The sequence below is a fragment of the Balaenoptera borealis genome (genome assembly GCF_965194805.1).
Source record: "Balaenoptera borealis genome assembly, chromosome: 3".
In the NCBI taxonomy this organism is placed as follows: domain Eukaryota; kingdom Metazoa; phylum Chordata; class Mammalia; order Artiodactyla; family Balaenopteridae; genus Balaenoptera; species Balaenoptera borealis.
The window spans coordinates 124135413-124150298 of record NC_138866.1 but is presented as its reverse complement, the minus strand read 5'-3'; the positions used below and the strand labels follow the sequence as shown (position 1 = coordinate 124150298).

Sequence of the window (14886 nt, the reverse complement as noted above, 5' to 3'; positions counted from 1 at the left end):
TAGGTGGAGAGAAGAGCCCACCAGAGGGTTTCTCCCTTCGTCCCCTGCCCCCACTCCTGACTCACGTCCTTGTTACCTCTTGCCTCGCTTGACTTACCCATGTGTTAATCTTCCCGCAGCGCAGCTATGTTCTTGCCATTTTCCTGTCTGAATCTCTTCAGCACAACAACAGGATCCTGGAGGGTCTCCTTTGCCAAGAGAATCCCTCATACTCCTCAGTGGAAGTCTGAGGCTTCCCACTGTCTGACACGAGCTTCCCTTTCAGTCTTTCGCTCATGCTGACTCCTCTGTGGGAGTCCAGCCCCACGGACCTGCCTTGGGTGGCTCCAGGGGTCTTCCCTGTCTCTACGGCGTTGCCTGTGCCACTGCCCTGATTCATTCCTGCCTCTCCCAGCTGCTCACACTTTCCCCAAAATGCACTCGACTCACTCATCTCCTCCCTCTGTCTTCGAGACTGTTCCCTCTTCCAAGCAGACCTTCCTGCTCCTTTTCTGCTTGGAAGAATCATACTCATCCTACAGGGCTCAGATGATTTGCCGTGGGCTCCAAGAAGCCTTTCCAGTCATCCCGTTCTGTGCTCCCTCCTTGGTGTTCCTGTTGCAGCTCAGGTTCTCAGCTCTGTGGTAGCCCTCTCCCCAGTGCTGACCCTAAGTCAAAGGTGAACAAAGCTGGACACTAGGTAAAGTGGCAAGGACACATTTTAATTAGTAATATCTATTGCAACAGGGAGAAGAGTCCCGCATGAACCAAACTCAACTTCGATTTGTACGGAGGTGATGGGAATTTTAAAGGGAGAATGAGGGAATAGGGAGGGGGATGAGTGGGGACTCAGAAGAGTCAGGAAAGTGAAAAATTATAAAAGGCAGGAATCAGGGGTTGGTCTGTGAGAAATCCTTCAGGGTTTGCTAACTGGTGCTTATCCAAGGTAGGCTCCTACCCTCCCACAGAGGTTGGGAGACACTGGCCCTATCTTAAGGTGTTGGATGGAACAAAAAGTAAATTCTTTCAGCAGCCTTGAGCTTTGTTCAGGCAAACACTTTAAGCGGGGCTGGGGTCATCCTAGGGATGTGGCCTTGAGACGTTATCAACTATGCTAGTGTTTTGCTCAAATCTTCATAGGCTAAGACAGAGGTCTAGCTGAGAAAGCGCTTAGAGGAGGCTGGCTAAAGTTTGATCAAGGAGAGACTCTGTGTCACCTACCATCATCTTCCTCTTCTCTCCACCGGGCTGCCTTGATTCAGTGAAGGCACCTTGTCCAACCAGGGCCCCAGCCCCAAGCCTGGTCCATTTGGCAAGAGGTTGGCCTCTCTGCAAAATCACCCAATCCTGGTTTGGTTCATCTATTCCTTCTGGAGCTCAGTCTCTCCCTCTTTCCTGCCTCCCTTTCTTTCTCATTTTGCCCAGTATCCAGATCTCGGCAAGGGGAGGGATAGTGACAGAAAAAACCCGAACCCTAGAAGGTAGGGCCTGTGAGGCTGCAGGTTGGCAGAAGCAGCAGGAATGCCAGTGCCCTGGGTCAGACTGCTCAGGGCCACTCCCAGGCCACACTGAGCCAGCTGGGGTTCCCCCTTCTGGAAAGATGGGAAAAATGCAACTGTCCCAAAAGCCATCAGCACAGCTCCTTCCTATTACCCCCGCCCTTCCTGAGATCTGGGCTTGGCGGTTTATCCCTGTGGCTACCAGGGTGTGCTTTGGAAAGAAACAAAGGCTCCCATGTGGTTTTTTTTTTTAAAGGGTTAATTTTTCTCATCCTTCTGTAATGACCATATTGATCCCACAAGGAAAAGAGTGCTAGAGACTGTGGGTTTCTTAATACAGAATGACCCTGGCACATGTCCACTATAAACAAAGTAACAAACAAACAAATAAGTTCATTCCCATCTGGATAGACTCAAGTAGCACAAGTGCATAACTAGTCTCATGGACTAGTGGGCTTGAGTCTCAGTCCCACCTCTTACTAGTTGTATTAACTCGTGAAGGTTATTAATTTATTCATTTCTGAGCTGCTGGAAGATGGTAAGAGGACCTGCCTCAATGCCTCAGAGGCAGAGTTGGCTTCATGGGATGCAACCGGTACAGTCCATGGGGCCCCATGCTTGGTTTCATGCTCTGCCATTGCCGTCTTGAAATTGTTACTAATTTGTGAGCGAGGGGCCCCGCATTTCATTTTGCACTGTATCTGCAAATTATGTAGCCCATCCTGCCCTGTGGGTTGTTGGGAGCTTTAAATGAGACCTTCTACGATTGCTTAGCCCAGGGCCTGGCCTGCAGCAAGTGCTCAGTGAATGTTAGGGAGGGAGAAGGGGGCTCAGGAAAGAGGGAGAGGGACCCGGCAGTGTCACTGGATACCTGTTTGCTCCAAGGAAGTTGGTGGGGGTCAGGCAAGAGAGCCTGGGGAGAGAGGATGGGCTTGGATATCGGAGGCCTGGAGTCTGACTCTGATTTGCCAAGTTTCTTCCTCTTCCTGGGCCTTAGTTGCTGTCTCTGAAACATGGTGCCCAACTCCCCCAAAGTCGAGCCCTCAGAAGCCTATGGCGGTGATGATGGGGATGCTGAGACCCTTTCTGGCCTATTCTGTACAATGTCTCCAACTGCCTTTGGAGAAGAGTAGAGGCCAAGGTCGTGGGGTGGGAGGGGAATGGAGGCAGGAGCCAGAGGAGGAGGCCTGGTCCTCAGGTGGGCAATAACAGAATCCCATCTCAAAGGACTCCAGCAGGAAGACCCCTGGTCTGGGTCAGGGGACCTGGCTTCCAGCTCCATTTCTGTCACTTATATGCTAGATGACAGGTCATTGGCCCTCAGTTTCCTCTCTGATACTCACAGTGGGATTAATGCTCCCATCACTAGCAACAGCTTCCTTTGTGTTGGGTGGGCACAATGCCTGTGACATGCCCTTTGTGAGTGATCCGGAGGCAAGATAGTGTAATGATTCCACCAGCAACCTCCGGAGGCAGAGAGCTTGGCTCAAATCCTGGCTCCACCAGCTATGTAACCTGGGACAAATTACTTAACGTCTCCAAGCCTCAGTGTCCTTATCTGTGAAATGAGGATAATTTTAACAATAGTAACTCCTTCCTGAAATTGTTGTGAGCATACAGGCAGTCATGTGTGTGAAGGTGGCCCCAAGTGAGAGTCCTATATGTTAGCCATGACGATGATGATGATACTGAAGATATAGGTTAAGCCCCACATTCCTCCCCACATATGCATTTCCACGACAAATAGGAGACAAAACATCTCCTGGCAGGTAAAGCTCTCCTGAGTGGGTAAGAACAGGAAGGCGGTTAGTGCGGAAGGAAATGGAGCGTATGTGCGCACATGTGGGCCTCTAGGAGCTGTCTGGGGGATCTGAGCTTGAGGACGGGCAGGCTGGGTGAGGATGACCACCTCTCTGGGCTGCAGATTTTTCTCTGTCAAACAAGGGTCTGAAAGAGAAAGTCTCCAAAGGGTCTTCCGGCGTTTTCGTTCTAGAGTTCTAGAAGGAAGGAAGAATGGAGGATTGACTAAGCAAAACTGTAAAATAATAAAGCCTGGTTTGCTTTAGGTGACCTGGCCTGCTTTGTGATCTGCTCCTAGGCCCTGGCCCCATGCCTAGTGCTTTCCTGCTCTTTCTTTCAGGACTCGTTCCCAGGGTAGGAGCTGCTATCCCTGTATCGTGAATGACCACCTGTTCTGTGATTTCTCAAGGATTTCTGCACAGTAAGCCTATCTTTCAGGGGAATTGTGAGTAGAGTTTAATGCAGCAGAGATGGGGTAGGGGGAGGTTTGGGGAGAAGGAATCCAGAGAGACTTCTTTGTGCTTCTGCAGTCTTCCCAGGAAGAGGGTCATAGCTGGGGCTAGTTTTATGGGATAATACAGAGCTATGGAGCTCAAGCTGCTATTCCCAGTAAGGATAGAGAGTGCTCTAAAGCCCAGGAAAGGAGGCTCCCAGATCTCCCGTGTGCTGTAGCCTCGGACATGGAGAAGGGGACCCTGGGAGCAGCCAGGAAGCAGAGAACCAGGGCAGGACCAGATCAATGGTGCCTTGTGGCTGTGCCGGGGGAAGAGGATTTTCACTTCTCTCACTCCAGTGCTGGTCTCCCAAGGGTGGCTGTGACCCAGGAGACCCACACGGAGGGATCCTGAAACTGGTCCGTGGTTTTACAGCTCCAGAGAAGTGAAGCTGGTGAGTGATGGAACCACACCCCTGTGGGTCTTCAACCGCACAGTGAAAGAAGCAAGGGAGATGGAACCAGGCAGACCTGCTTTGAATGCCAGCTCTGACCTACCCTGTGACCAGAAGCAATCATGTCACCTCCCTAAGCCTCAGTTTCCTCACGGACTAAATGAGTCTAATACTACCCACCTCATAACATTGCGGTAAAGACCTAATAGGCTAATAACAGGGGCTTTGCACATGATGGAGACTAAAGAAATATTAGTTCTTGACCCAGCTACCTGACATCCCAGGAGAAATCACCATGTCCCCCCTCCTCCCTAATAGGGTCTCAAAGAATTGGCTTTTTTCTGGTAAGGAGGAATTTCTCCTCTTGGCAGGGGAGTGTTAAAAGTCTGGATCTAGGATTCCAACCCAGAGCCTCCCCATCCTGGCCGACTGTGCCATTGAGTTAATTGATTTGCTTGCTCCTAGTTGGGTGCTGACAGTCCGGCCAGGCCCAGAGTGGCTGGAGAGAGAGGCCAACCGGCCAGGAGCACCTCCTAGTTCACTAGGGAAGCACACCTACCACAAACCTCCTCCCCATTCTGAGATGGCACCCAGATACACAGACATTATTTGTACACAAATTCTGCACTCAGACCACACTTTCTGATCCTCCATCCCCACAGGAGACACATACAGAGCAAGCGCACATGGAAATGCACAAAGAAATCATCAGATGACACACACACAGATATACTTAGACCTCCCCTCCACGCCCAGAGGCACGCAGGCACCGCACACAGGAAAGGTACAGCATACACAGAGGCTCCCAACACAAAGATACAGCCATGATTGTGATTATCATAGTTACCATGTATCGCACTTATTACGCTCCAGATATTGTTCTAAGCCTTTTCCAGAGAATGCTTTACTTCTTACAGTAGTAGAGGTAGATATTATTTTTATCCCTCACTTTACAGATGAGGAAACCGAGGGTCAGAGAAGTAAAATAAAATGCCTGAGGTCACGGAGTGGCCCGGTGCAGACATACCCACCCATACCCACCCCCTCGCTCCTCAACCCCGTTTATTTTCATAGACAAGCAGCACTGTGCCCATCCTGACATGCTTCACACACACTCAGGGTGAACGCTGTTTGGGCACTAGTGGCCAAAGACGCAAGAAATGGCCTGTTGGCACAGCGGCTGGTAAGCTGTACTGAAGAACCAGACGGGTGAGAAAGACCAGACGTTCCAAAGGTAGTGGCGGTGGTTAAAAGCCTTACAAGACCGACGGGGCCACCACGTGAAGCGCTCAGCACAGCGCTGGGCGGCGAGCCATCATCCAGTAGTGAGTTCAGTGTGCGCTGAGGGCCTAGCCCCAGCTCTGCGCAAAGCCTCTCCTTGCGCTCTTGGCTGCACCCATTTCCCGGCAAGCAGCCCAGAGTGTGAGGCCAACCAGCCCTAGGTTTTTAGCAGAAGGGCCGCCGAGCTCGACCGCGCCCTCAGGCCAACTTGGGCCGGGATCTGGGGTTCCCGTGGAGACATTTTATTCCCAGGCGCCCACCTGCGTCCCATCGCGCACCAAGTTCTTGGTACACCTTTTAATGGGAAAACAACGACAGCCACCATGGTTGGATAAATGTTATTTATAATTCATGGGCCAGTTTTTGGACCCTTTCAAACAAAACCCACAGAGATTTTTTTGAAAGAAAAATGCCTGGACTCTGCTCAGAAGTCGCGGGTTTTCTAAGGAACGACAAGCCGCTACGCAGATAGTAAATTACCCCGCGCGCCACATTTGTTTCTGATTATTTGCGTTGCAGTTGGTTTGTGAAATAAAACAGAAGAGTTTATAAATATCATTTATTCTGGAAGTGAGACACACATTCGACCCCAGCCTTGTTCCTAGAAGGAGCTGTGCTATTCGAGTGGGGAAAGAATGGGGGAGTCCGTGTCAAATTACACTCCCGCCCCAAATGCAAGTCAAGGCTCGAATCTGGATCCGGTGATCGTCTTCGGATTCTGCGTTCTGGCGTTACCCACCTAACGCTCCAACTGGGAGAAGTTTTCCACAGGCGGACGGGTGGGGAAGTCTAAACAGAGTTTATCCAAACCCTTAACCTCTCTCTCTAGCTTGGACCCTGAGAACAAAGGCGCCTGAGAGGAGAACGGTGACCGGCTGGACGGTGAAGGTCTTGTCCAAACAGACCACCCTTCCCCGCCCCCCCCAGTTCTCGTCCTAAGAGAGTGGATTTTTTTTTTTTTTTTAATGAAACAAGGGAGCATCTAAAGGACAGGCCCCCCTTCACTCCCCCAGGTATCCATCACCCTGCTCGAGCGCGCCTGAGGAGACCGCCACGCAAGTCCAAGAGGAAGCTCAGAGCTGCGGCGGCCGCGGAGACAGCTCAGCAGTGACACAAGGTCCAGCCGGGATAGCCCGACCCAGCGCCAGAGTGTGGATCCTTGTACATTTCGGGGGAGGGGGCTGCGCTCCATTGTTCACTCTGGGCCAGTCAGGGTTGGCCCATTTCCTCCCAGCCAATCCTCCGTCACCCCCGCCTTCCACCCAACCTACCCCGCCCATCAGCCCCCAGGTCCCCAACACCTCCCCTGCATCCCCAGCGGTTCTGGGGAAGCTTCGTGACGCCACAGGTCCCGCCCCCAGCTCCGGCCACCGGCGAATGCGTGCTGACGTCATGCTGCGTGAGGGCCGGTGCGGAATCGCTCCTTCAACTCCGCGGGGCAGGAGGAGTTAGTTAGCAAAAGAGCCGAGGCTGGGCGCGCGACCTTCGTCCTTCTGCCCCTGGCCGCACGCTTTGCGCACATCTTTTTTCTGCATGGTGGATATTATTTTTCATTATCCTTTTCTGGGTACTATGGGGGATCATTCCAAGAGTAAGTCTTCCAGTGTGTGTGTGCGTTGTATGTGTGTATGCTTAATATGCAATATTTCTAATGCAGAAGAATGTTTAGTGGATTCTACAAGTGGCTTATATTTGACAGGACACTGGGAGAGAAAAAAAAAGAAAACGAATGCATTTTCCTGCAGGACCGCTTATCCGTTGGAATCCTGTTGTTTTAGTTTATAATTAAACACTCTTTCTCAAGCCTGCTAGGCTGACCTCAGGCTGTGAAATCTGCTTCTGTTTTGCGCTAAGGCAATAGGTTTGATTTAGGGATGTGGGGTTTTTTTGTTTGTTTGCTTGCTTGCTTGTCTTTCGGCCTTTCAAATAAGGAAGATTTCTCTAGCTTGATCTGGGATATTTAAACTAAGAAATGTCAAAGAGGATGAACGGAGACTCCGCCGAAAGCTGAAGTGTCTGTGTTGGGATAGGAGGGAGTCGCTGTGAGAGGGAGTGTGCGGACGGCAATGCCGGAACATCACCGTCCAGTATTGATAGTGTTGGCGTCCGCAGGGTTTAAATGTCTATTGACTCTTTCTTCTCACTGACTTGTTAGATTTTAGTTACAAGATATATCGATAAAACGCCTGTGTCCAAGTGAATGTAATAGAGAAAAAAATCGGGGAGGGGGGTGGGGGGGGGAGACAGAAAGCCTTCGCAAATTCAGAAGATTTTGTTTTTTCGTTTCCAATTGTCTGGACCTTTGGAAAGCCCATTTCCTTTTTCTTGCGGTCGCAATTCTTGAAAGAGAGCGAGAGCGCCAGCGGGTTGGGTTGGGGCTGGAGCGGCCTCGGCCGGGGTCCGGGCAGCCAGGCCTGACGCGGGCCCCGCGCCCTTCCCCGGCAGAGAAGCCCGGGACGGCCATGTGCGTGGGCTGCGGGAGTCAAATCCACGACCAGTTTATCCTGCGGGTGTCTCCCGACCTCGAGTGGCACGCCGCCTGCCTCAAGTGCGCCGAGTGCAGCCAGTACCTGGACGAGACGTGCACGTGCTTCGTGAGAGACGGGAAGACCTACTGCAAGCGGGACTACGTCAGGTGAGGCCCGCGAGAGCCCGGGCTGCGCCACCGCCCGCTGGGGCCGGGGCTCGAGGATGGCGGGCCGCCCGCGCGCCCCGGCGCGGGGAGAACGCGGCCCCCACCCCGAACGCGTGCCGCCGCGCACCTCCTGGCCTGGGAACCCCCCGAGGGCTGGTCCCCGCAGCCTCCCTCTGGGCCACAAAGCGTCCTGGGCGCGCGTGCCCGGGGTGAGTAGCAGCCCGGCAGGCGAGGCCGGCCGCAGGCCCCGTGCTGACACCGCCCGTGCCTTGGGCCCGCAGGCTCTTCGGCATCAAGTGCGCCAAGTGCCAGGTGGGCTTCAGCAGCAGCGATCTGGTGATGCGGGCGCGGGACAGCGTGTACCACATCGAGTGTTTCCGCTGTTCCGTGTGCAGCCGCCAGCTGCTGCCCGGCGACGAGTTCTCGCTGCGGGAGCACGAGCTGCTCTGCCGCGCCGACCACGGCCTCCTGCTCGAGCGCGCCGCGGCCGGCAGCCCGCGCAGCCCCGGCCCGCTCCCCGGCGCCCGCGGCCTGCATCTGCCAGGTAAGCCGCTTGCGCCCGGTACTGTGCCGCCGGCTCGGGAGTGAGTTCATGTGTGTGTGTTCGTAGCGGGGGTGGTTGTGATCGGACGAAAAGTTGTCACTTGGGTGTATTTCCGTTTGCCTGCAGTGTGGGGTTTTCTGGCTGAGTGCAGAACCCTGTGTTAGGAACGCGGCTGAGTGTGTGTTCGTGTGACGGGGAAAAACTGCGTGTGGGTAAACTGAGCCGGGATTGTGTGTATGAGTGTGCAGAATAGTGGGGAATTGTGTTCTCCGTAATCAGGAATATGTGGAACACAGTAGTAGGAGCAGGAAGGTGAATGACCAGGGGGAATCTGAAGTGGTGACTTTGTCTATGGAACTTGTACTCGGAATTTCAAGCAGTATGTGTGTTGTCAGAGAGAAAAGATAGGTTTGCCTGGGGGTATGTGTGTAAGGAATACAGTTCCCAGCCTAGAGGTGGGTTCAGCCAGCCAGAAGCCCACCCGTAAAGACAGCTTTGAAGGCTAACCACTCAACAAAGAGCTAGTGTCTGCATTTGTCTTTTGAGGCCCAGTTTGATGAACAACTTAGCCGAACGTTTCTCAGAGGGGAAGGAGTGGACGTACAGTGGACTCAGGGATCATACACCTCAGGGAATGCTCTGGGTCCTAATCAGGAGATGCCCAGAGTTGGGTTCTAAGTGTGTGGTTACCGGGTAGGAACAGTGACTCTGGCTGAGCAGTTACCAGCAAGTAGCCACGGACCTGAAGCACCAATCTCTAGACCAGGCTGAGCCTCTGGGTGCTGTGTGCTTGACGTGCTCCCACTTCCTCTGGTCCTCCCTTTATTCCCGTATAGAATGAGAAAATTGGCCTAGATGGGCTATTTGTAAATATTTATCCAGATCTAGATATGCCCGGAAGGCAATATAAGTTGAAACAGTGAGACTTGTATCCAAACCTGGTTCAGATGGGAGTGCGAAACAGGATGAAGCCAGTGTTGAGTGCACCCTGGTCTCGGGTGTCGGAGGGGCTCCCTTTTGTTTGCTGTGGGTTGCGGGCCGCGGGAATCCGGCCCTAAATACCCGATTCTACTTAACCTGGGGTTGAGAGAACCCAAGGCCGAGAGAGGAAAGTGCTAGCGGCTGCGCGCGGGCCGGGAGGGCGGCCGCTGGGCCAGGGAACCTGGACCCTTGAGGGAGGAGACCCGGCGGGCCGAGGCCCGAGGGCTGGCAGAAAGGAACTGTTCCAGGCCCTGGAGGCCCACTCGCGCCCTAGGGCAGGTCTTCGCGACACACGGCCAGGCCCTGTCCGAGAGGCCTCTGAATCAGGGAGAAGGGCTCTTGGGGGCCACCCGGGAGCGGGAGACAAGCCCCCCAATTCCGAGGCAGCGCGGCGCTTGGGCTCCGCGTGGGTCCCCTTCCCCCTTCCCCCTCCAGAGTCCCGCGCGCGCCTCCTTCCTCTTCCTCTGAAACTCCGACTTCTTCCGGAGGGCTTCCCTCGTCCCGCGGAACCCACGCGGGCATTCCTAGGGTCTGGTAAGTGGAGGAAGCACAGCGGGGGTCGGCCACTCCCGTCCCGCACAGGCCTAGCTCGGAACTCCCACGCCCCGCTTGCGCGCTGGCGAGATCGCTGCGGGGAGCCCTGTGGAGGAACTAGGGAACGGACGAAAATGCACACCTTTTTCCGGGTAGGGCGAACAGACGAAAAGGGAGACAAGACGAACAATAAAACGAAATAAACGGAATAAAAGAGAAACGAAATCGGGCCCCGGAGGACTCGGCCGCCGCGGGGCGGGGCGCAGGGAGAGTGAGTGGCGGCCGCTCTCTCATCTCTTGCTCCCTTGCAGAGCCGGGATCGGGCCGGCAGCCCTCGCTGCGCCCGCACGTGCACAAACAGACCGAGAAGACAACCCGCGTGCGGACCGTGCTCAACGAGAAGCAGCTGCACACTCTGCGGACGTGCTACGCCGCCAACCCGCGGCCCGACGCGCTCATGAAGGAGCAGCTGGTGGAGATGACCGGCCTGAGCCCGCGGGTCATCCGCGTCTGGTTCCAGAACAAGCGGTGCAAGGACAAGAAGAAATCCATCCTCATGAAGCAGCTGCAGCAGCAGCAGCACAATGACAAGACGGTGAGAGACTGGGAGCTGGAGGATCGGATCGGGTGGAGCCTCGGGTTCGCGCTGCGGCATCTGCGTGCCCATTTCTGGGCCGGCTCTCGGGAGATCCAGGGGGAGCTGGACTCTCCAACAGCGTGTGTTGGTGCTTTCAGAGCAAGGCTTACCTTGGGGTTGAAGGCTTCTTAATTATTGTATTCGAGGTCAGGTCTTCCTCAGTTCCAGCGGCACACCAGAATTGGGGTCTGGGGCGTAGTTCGGAGTTCAAGGTGGCATGTTTGCCAGAGCCAGCAAGTCAGGGCGGGTTGTGTCCTTCTCTCAGCATGACTCGGTTTGAACACTTTTCCTCTGCAAACCTGGAGAGGGATGGGAACGCAGGCCTCGCGTTCGTTCCCTTGCCATGTTGGCTTCCAGCACTGAGGCTGGCCTATGGTGGCTGTTTTTGGGCCCGAGGAATTTGCACTGGAGAAGGCGGGCTCACTCGGCTGCGGACAAGTGTATGCCTCCCCTAAACCGTTTCAGGCTCCAAATCACGTGCCAGTGCCTGGGGCCCCAGTCTCAAAGATGGCGGGAAACACAAGCCCTAATTCGAGCGTCTTCCACCCTCTCTTCTGCTTGTCCCGCAGAGCCTGCAGGGACTGACCGGGACGCCCCTGGTGGCGGGCAGCCCCATCCGCCACGAGAGCGCCGTGCAGGGCAGTGCAGTCGAGGTGCAGACGTACCAGCCGCCATGGAAAGCGCTCAGCGAGTTCGCCCTCCAGAGTGACCTGGACCAACCCGCCTTCCAGCAGCTGGTGAGGCCCTGCTCTACCCGCCCGGAACTCAGGACTCCGGGGGAGGTGGGGTGGATTTAGCCACTTAGCCAAGGTGGGAAGGGGTGGGGGGTTCTCAGGGGATGAGGGGCTGGGAGGGGTGGTTGGAGGGGAGGTGGGTAGCTGCAACCGCACCGGCTCATTAATTCGCTCTAAACCAGGTCTCCCTGGATTAAAGCGCTCGCAGGGGAGGTCGAGGGATTACCCAACCCGCAGCCCCGCCCTAATACCCCTGCGTGCGCTTGGGGACCTGGCCGACTTATCCAAGGGCCTGCTCCCAGCCGGTGGCTTGTCCCCAAGGGACACCTTTAGGAGTAGGTGGCCCGGGAAAACCAGCTCGGGCGCTTCTTCACCCGCTCCTTCCCGGTGTTTCCGCTGCCCCAGGTCTCCTTCTCTGAGTCTGGTTCCCTAGGCAACTCCTCCGGCAGCGACGTGACCTCCCTGTCCTCGCAGCTCCCGGACACCCCCAACAGCATGGTGCCGAGTCCCGTGGAAACGTGAGGGGGACCCTTCCCCGCCAGCCCGCGGACCTCGCATGCTCCCTGCATGAGACTTACCCATGCTCAGGCCATTCCAGCTCCGAAAACTCTCTCGCCTTTGTAATTATTATTATTGCTATTTAAAGAGAGAGGACTGAGAGAAGCGGTCGGGATAGGCAAAAGCGCCGGGACGCAACCTGCTTTCACCAGACTGGAAAGCCCTGCTCCGAGGACTTTTCTTTTTACAAAACCAGAATTTGGGTTTACTAACCTTAGCTCTGCCATCTCTTCTCCCTCGCTCGGCGTGGCCGCCGCCGCTCTATTTCCGCGCCCCCCGGCCCACGTACCCACTTGTGCGTGGAGAACGCGCAGGTCAGGTCCCGCGCCGGCCCAGCCCTGAGCTCGCCCACGCGGATGCGGGCACCTGCCGCCACCCGGCCCCGCGCTCCCAGGTGGCCTTGCCCCGCCTCTAGCGGGGAAGAGGACGGGGCAAACCAAAGGAACAGGCACTCAATCCCCCAAAGCGCATGATTGCCGGAAAAAAGTAGAAACGAGACTTTCCTTGAAAATGTTTTAAATTATCGGTCGACGGAGGACAGAGTGTGTGAGCCTTTGCCGAACAAAACGTAAGTTATTGTTATTTATTGTGAGGACAGCCAGTTCATAGTGGGACGAATATTTTGATCTTAATAAAAAAAGATAATAACCCGATCGATGCTGCTCCTGTGTGCTGTTGGTGCAGCGGGAGGGCTGGACGAAGGCAGGTTGGAGTTGGGGCTTGTTGCAACGAAAATGAGGCTCAGCGCAGGGCCCACCGCTGGTGCCCGCGCCTCTCGCGCCACTGGCCCGCGTGCTCCCGCGCCAACAGGGGCGGGCCCGGCGGGGATTGGGCGCCGCGCGGGGGGCGGGGCTGGGTCCCTGTCCTCCGTGCGCCCCGTGCGGCCCAGCGAGGCCCAGCGAAGCGTTTGAGCGCCCAGGACCTGCCGCAAGCCTGCGCGCTCCCTGTTGGCTTCCCACTCTCGGCGTTTCGCGGCAGAAGCCCGCGGGGCGGTGGGGTGACCCCATTTGGGCGGGGAAACCTGCGATGTTCCGATGGCGGCCGTTTGGCTGGCTAGGGCCAGCGTTTCCGTCTCAACCTGGCCTCAGCTCCTGCAGTCGGACCCAGCCTGGCGTCCCTCAAGGCCCCCTCGACCCTCGCTCCATTTTCGGCCGGGGGCACTCGGGCCCCCCCTGCGTTTCTTTTCCCGCCGGTCTGGAAGCCCGAACCCCCACCCCCGGGCGCCTCGCCCGCCTGCCACCCGGGCCCTGCCGCCGAGCAGCGAGGCCAGCCCGCGCGCCCCGGGGCGAACAGGGGGGCCTTGACGGCTCGTCCTCGGCGCTGTCCCCAGAGTGGATGCGCGACGTGATCAATCCCGCTGCATTTATTAATTCCCCCGTCTAGACAGAGGAGAAGGCCGCGCGGCGGCTCCTTATCTGCATTTGGCATCACCTGCAAGCGATACACTGAAGGAGCCACAACAAGCCCCCGCTAGGATCGAGGCTGCCAGGGAAAATAAGTCCACCCAGAACCAGTCTGGCGTGTCCTTGGTTTATTTTCTTTCCAGACCCGAAATGCAGGGGGCGGGGGATGGCCCGGGTGGGAGGGAGCTGGGAATGGCCCCTGGATATGCCGTGCCCAGGTCACTTGGTGTGACATTTCAAACCCCTGTGACTTGTTTTCTTGAAAACTGGCTTTAGTGATCGCAGGAAATAACCAAGAGATACTGAATCTCCAGCAGGCCCCCGGGCAAGGACAAAAAACCGGGAGGCTCAGGTTTTACCCTTCACAAATATTTAACCCTTTGGCAGCCTGGGGTAATTCTTTTCCCAGACCAGTTCTCTTTTGGTGAACTCAGAAAGCTGCCAGCCTGCCAGTGATTCCACTACTCTTGCACAATCTCTGGCATTGGGTTTCCTTGTCCCTCCAAGTTAAAAGACCCTCAAGTAGCTCCTTCTTTGTCCAGGAATTGTTTTGAAAGAGGGCATTGCCCTTACTGAGTAGGGGATAGTTGCAATCTTAGCTCAGGTAGCTCCTGGTAAGGAAAAATGTGTCTGAGGTGGCATCTGTGGTCGCTGGATAGAGGAATCGATGCTTTCTGTTGAAAAGCCATGGGCTGATTGGATGGCCAGAGGCTGCTGTAGGTGTTTCAGCTGAACTGATGGCAGAATTCCATCAGCGGGTTTCTCCCCTTCCCCCCCATTAGAGATGGGAGGCTGGAAGACTGGCTGGCAATTGAGGAGGTGGGAAGATCGGGCCACATTTATATTTTACTTCCTGAAAGTCAAGGTGATGCTAGCACAAAAATTAAAGAGAATCTTCCCCTTCTTCAGAATTTAGGAAATGGTGCTGCAGACTTAGAGATAAGGGAAGAGATATGTAGGGTTAATGAGGACCAGCTTTACTCTCAAGTGCCCAGAAAGTGTTTTAATAATCAGGGTTAGATTCTTTGAGGGTTCATTCCCTTAACTTAGATCATTCCCTCCCAAACAGAACTATAGATATTTCCCTTTACCTTCTGGCTGGCCATTGGATTAGGGGGCTAAACTTCCAAAAAATCTTACTTTTGAAAACTTTTGATTTATCCAGAATATTGGGTTTTGTCATTTTTCAAAAGGAGATAACAGGTTCTTGAATTTTAAAAATGTCATTAAGGGTTGTTGTTAATTAGCTCTGAATTTTTGCTTTGAACACACTGCAGTATTTTAATGCTACAAGTGGAAACATCTGCCTATCTAATTACAGTCACCTCTTCCCTTGCCATCCATAGATCAAAAATCTAATTCCTCTTTTTGATATTTATATGAGTGTGTCTGTTTTTGAATATTGGGAAAGTA

The 14886-nt window shown here is 54.9% G+C and overlaps 1 protein-coding gene across 1 annotated transcript; it reads left to right on the top strand.

Moving 5' to 3' along the window:
- Positions 1 to 5462: 5462 nt before the first annotated feature.
- On the top strand, positions 5463 to 13230 carry ISL2 (ISL LIM homeobox 2). Its single transcript, XM_082388666.1, has 6 exons — positions 5463 to 7038; positions 7893 to 8082; positions 8364 to 8626; positions 10453 to 10736; positions 11348 to 11515; positions 11918 to 13230. Exons 1-6 carry the CDS (start codon positions 6981 to 6983, stop codon positions 12032 to 12034), a joined length of 1080 nt encoding a protein of 359 aa, XP_082244792.1. The 5' UTR covers positions 5463 to 6980; the 3' UTR covers positions 12035 to 13230.
- Positions 13231 to 14886: the final 1656 nt, after the last annotated feature.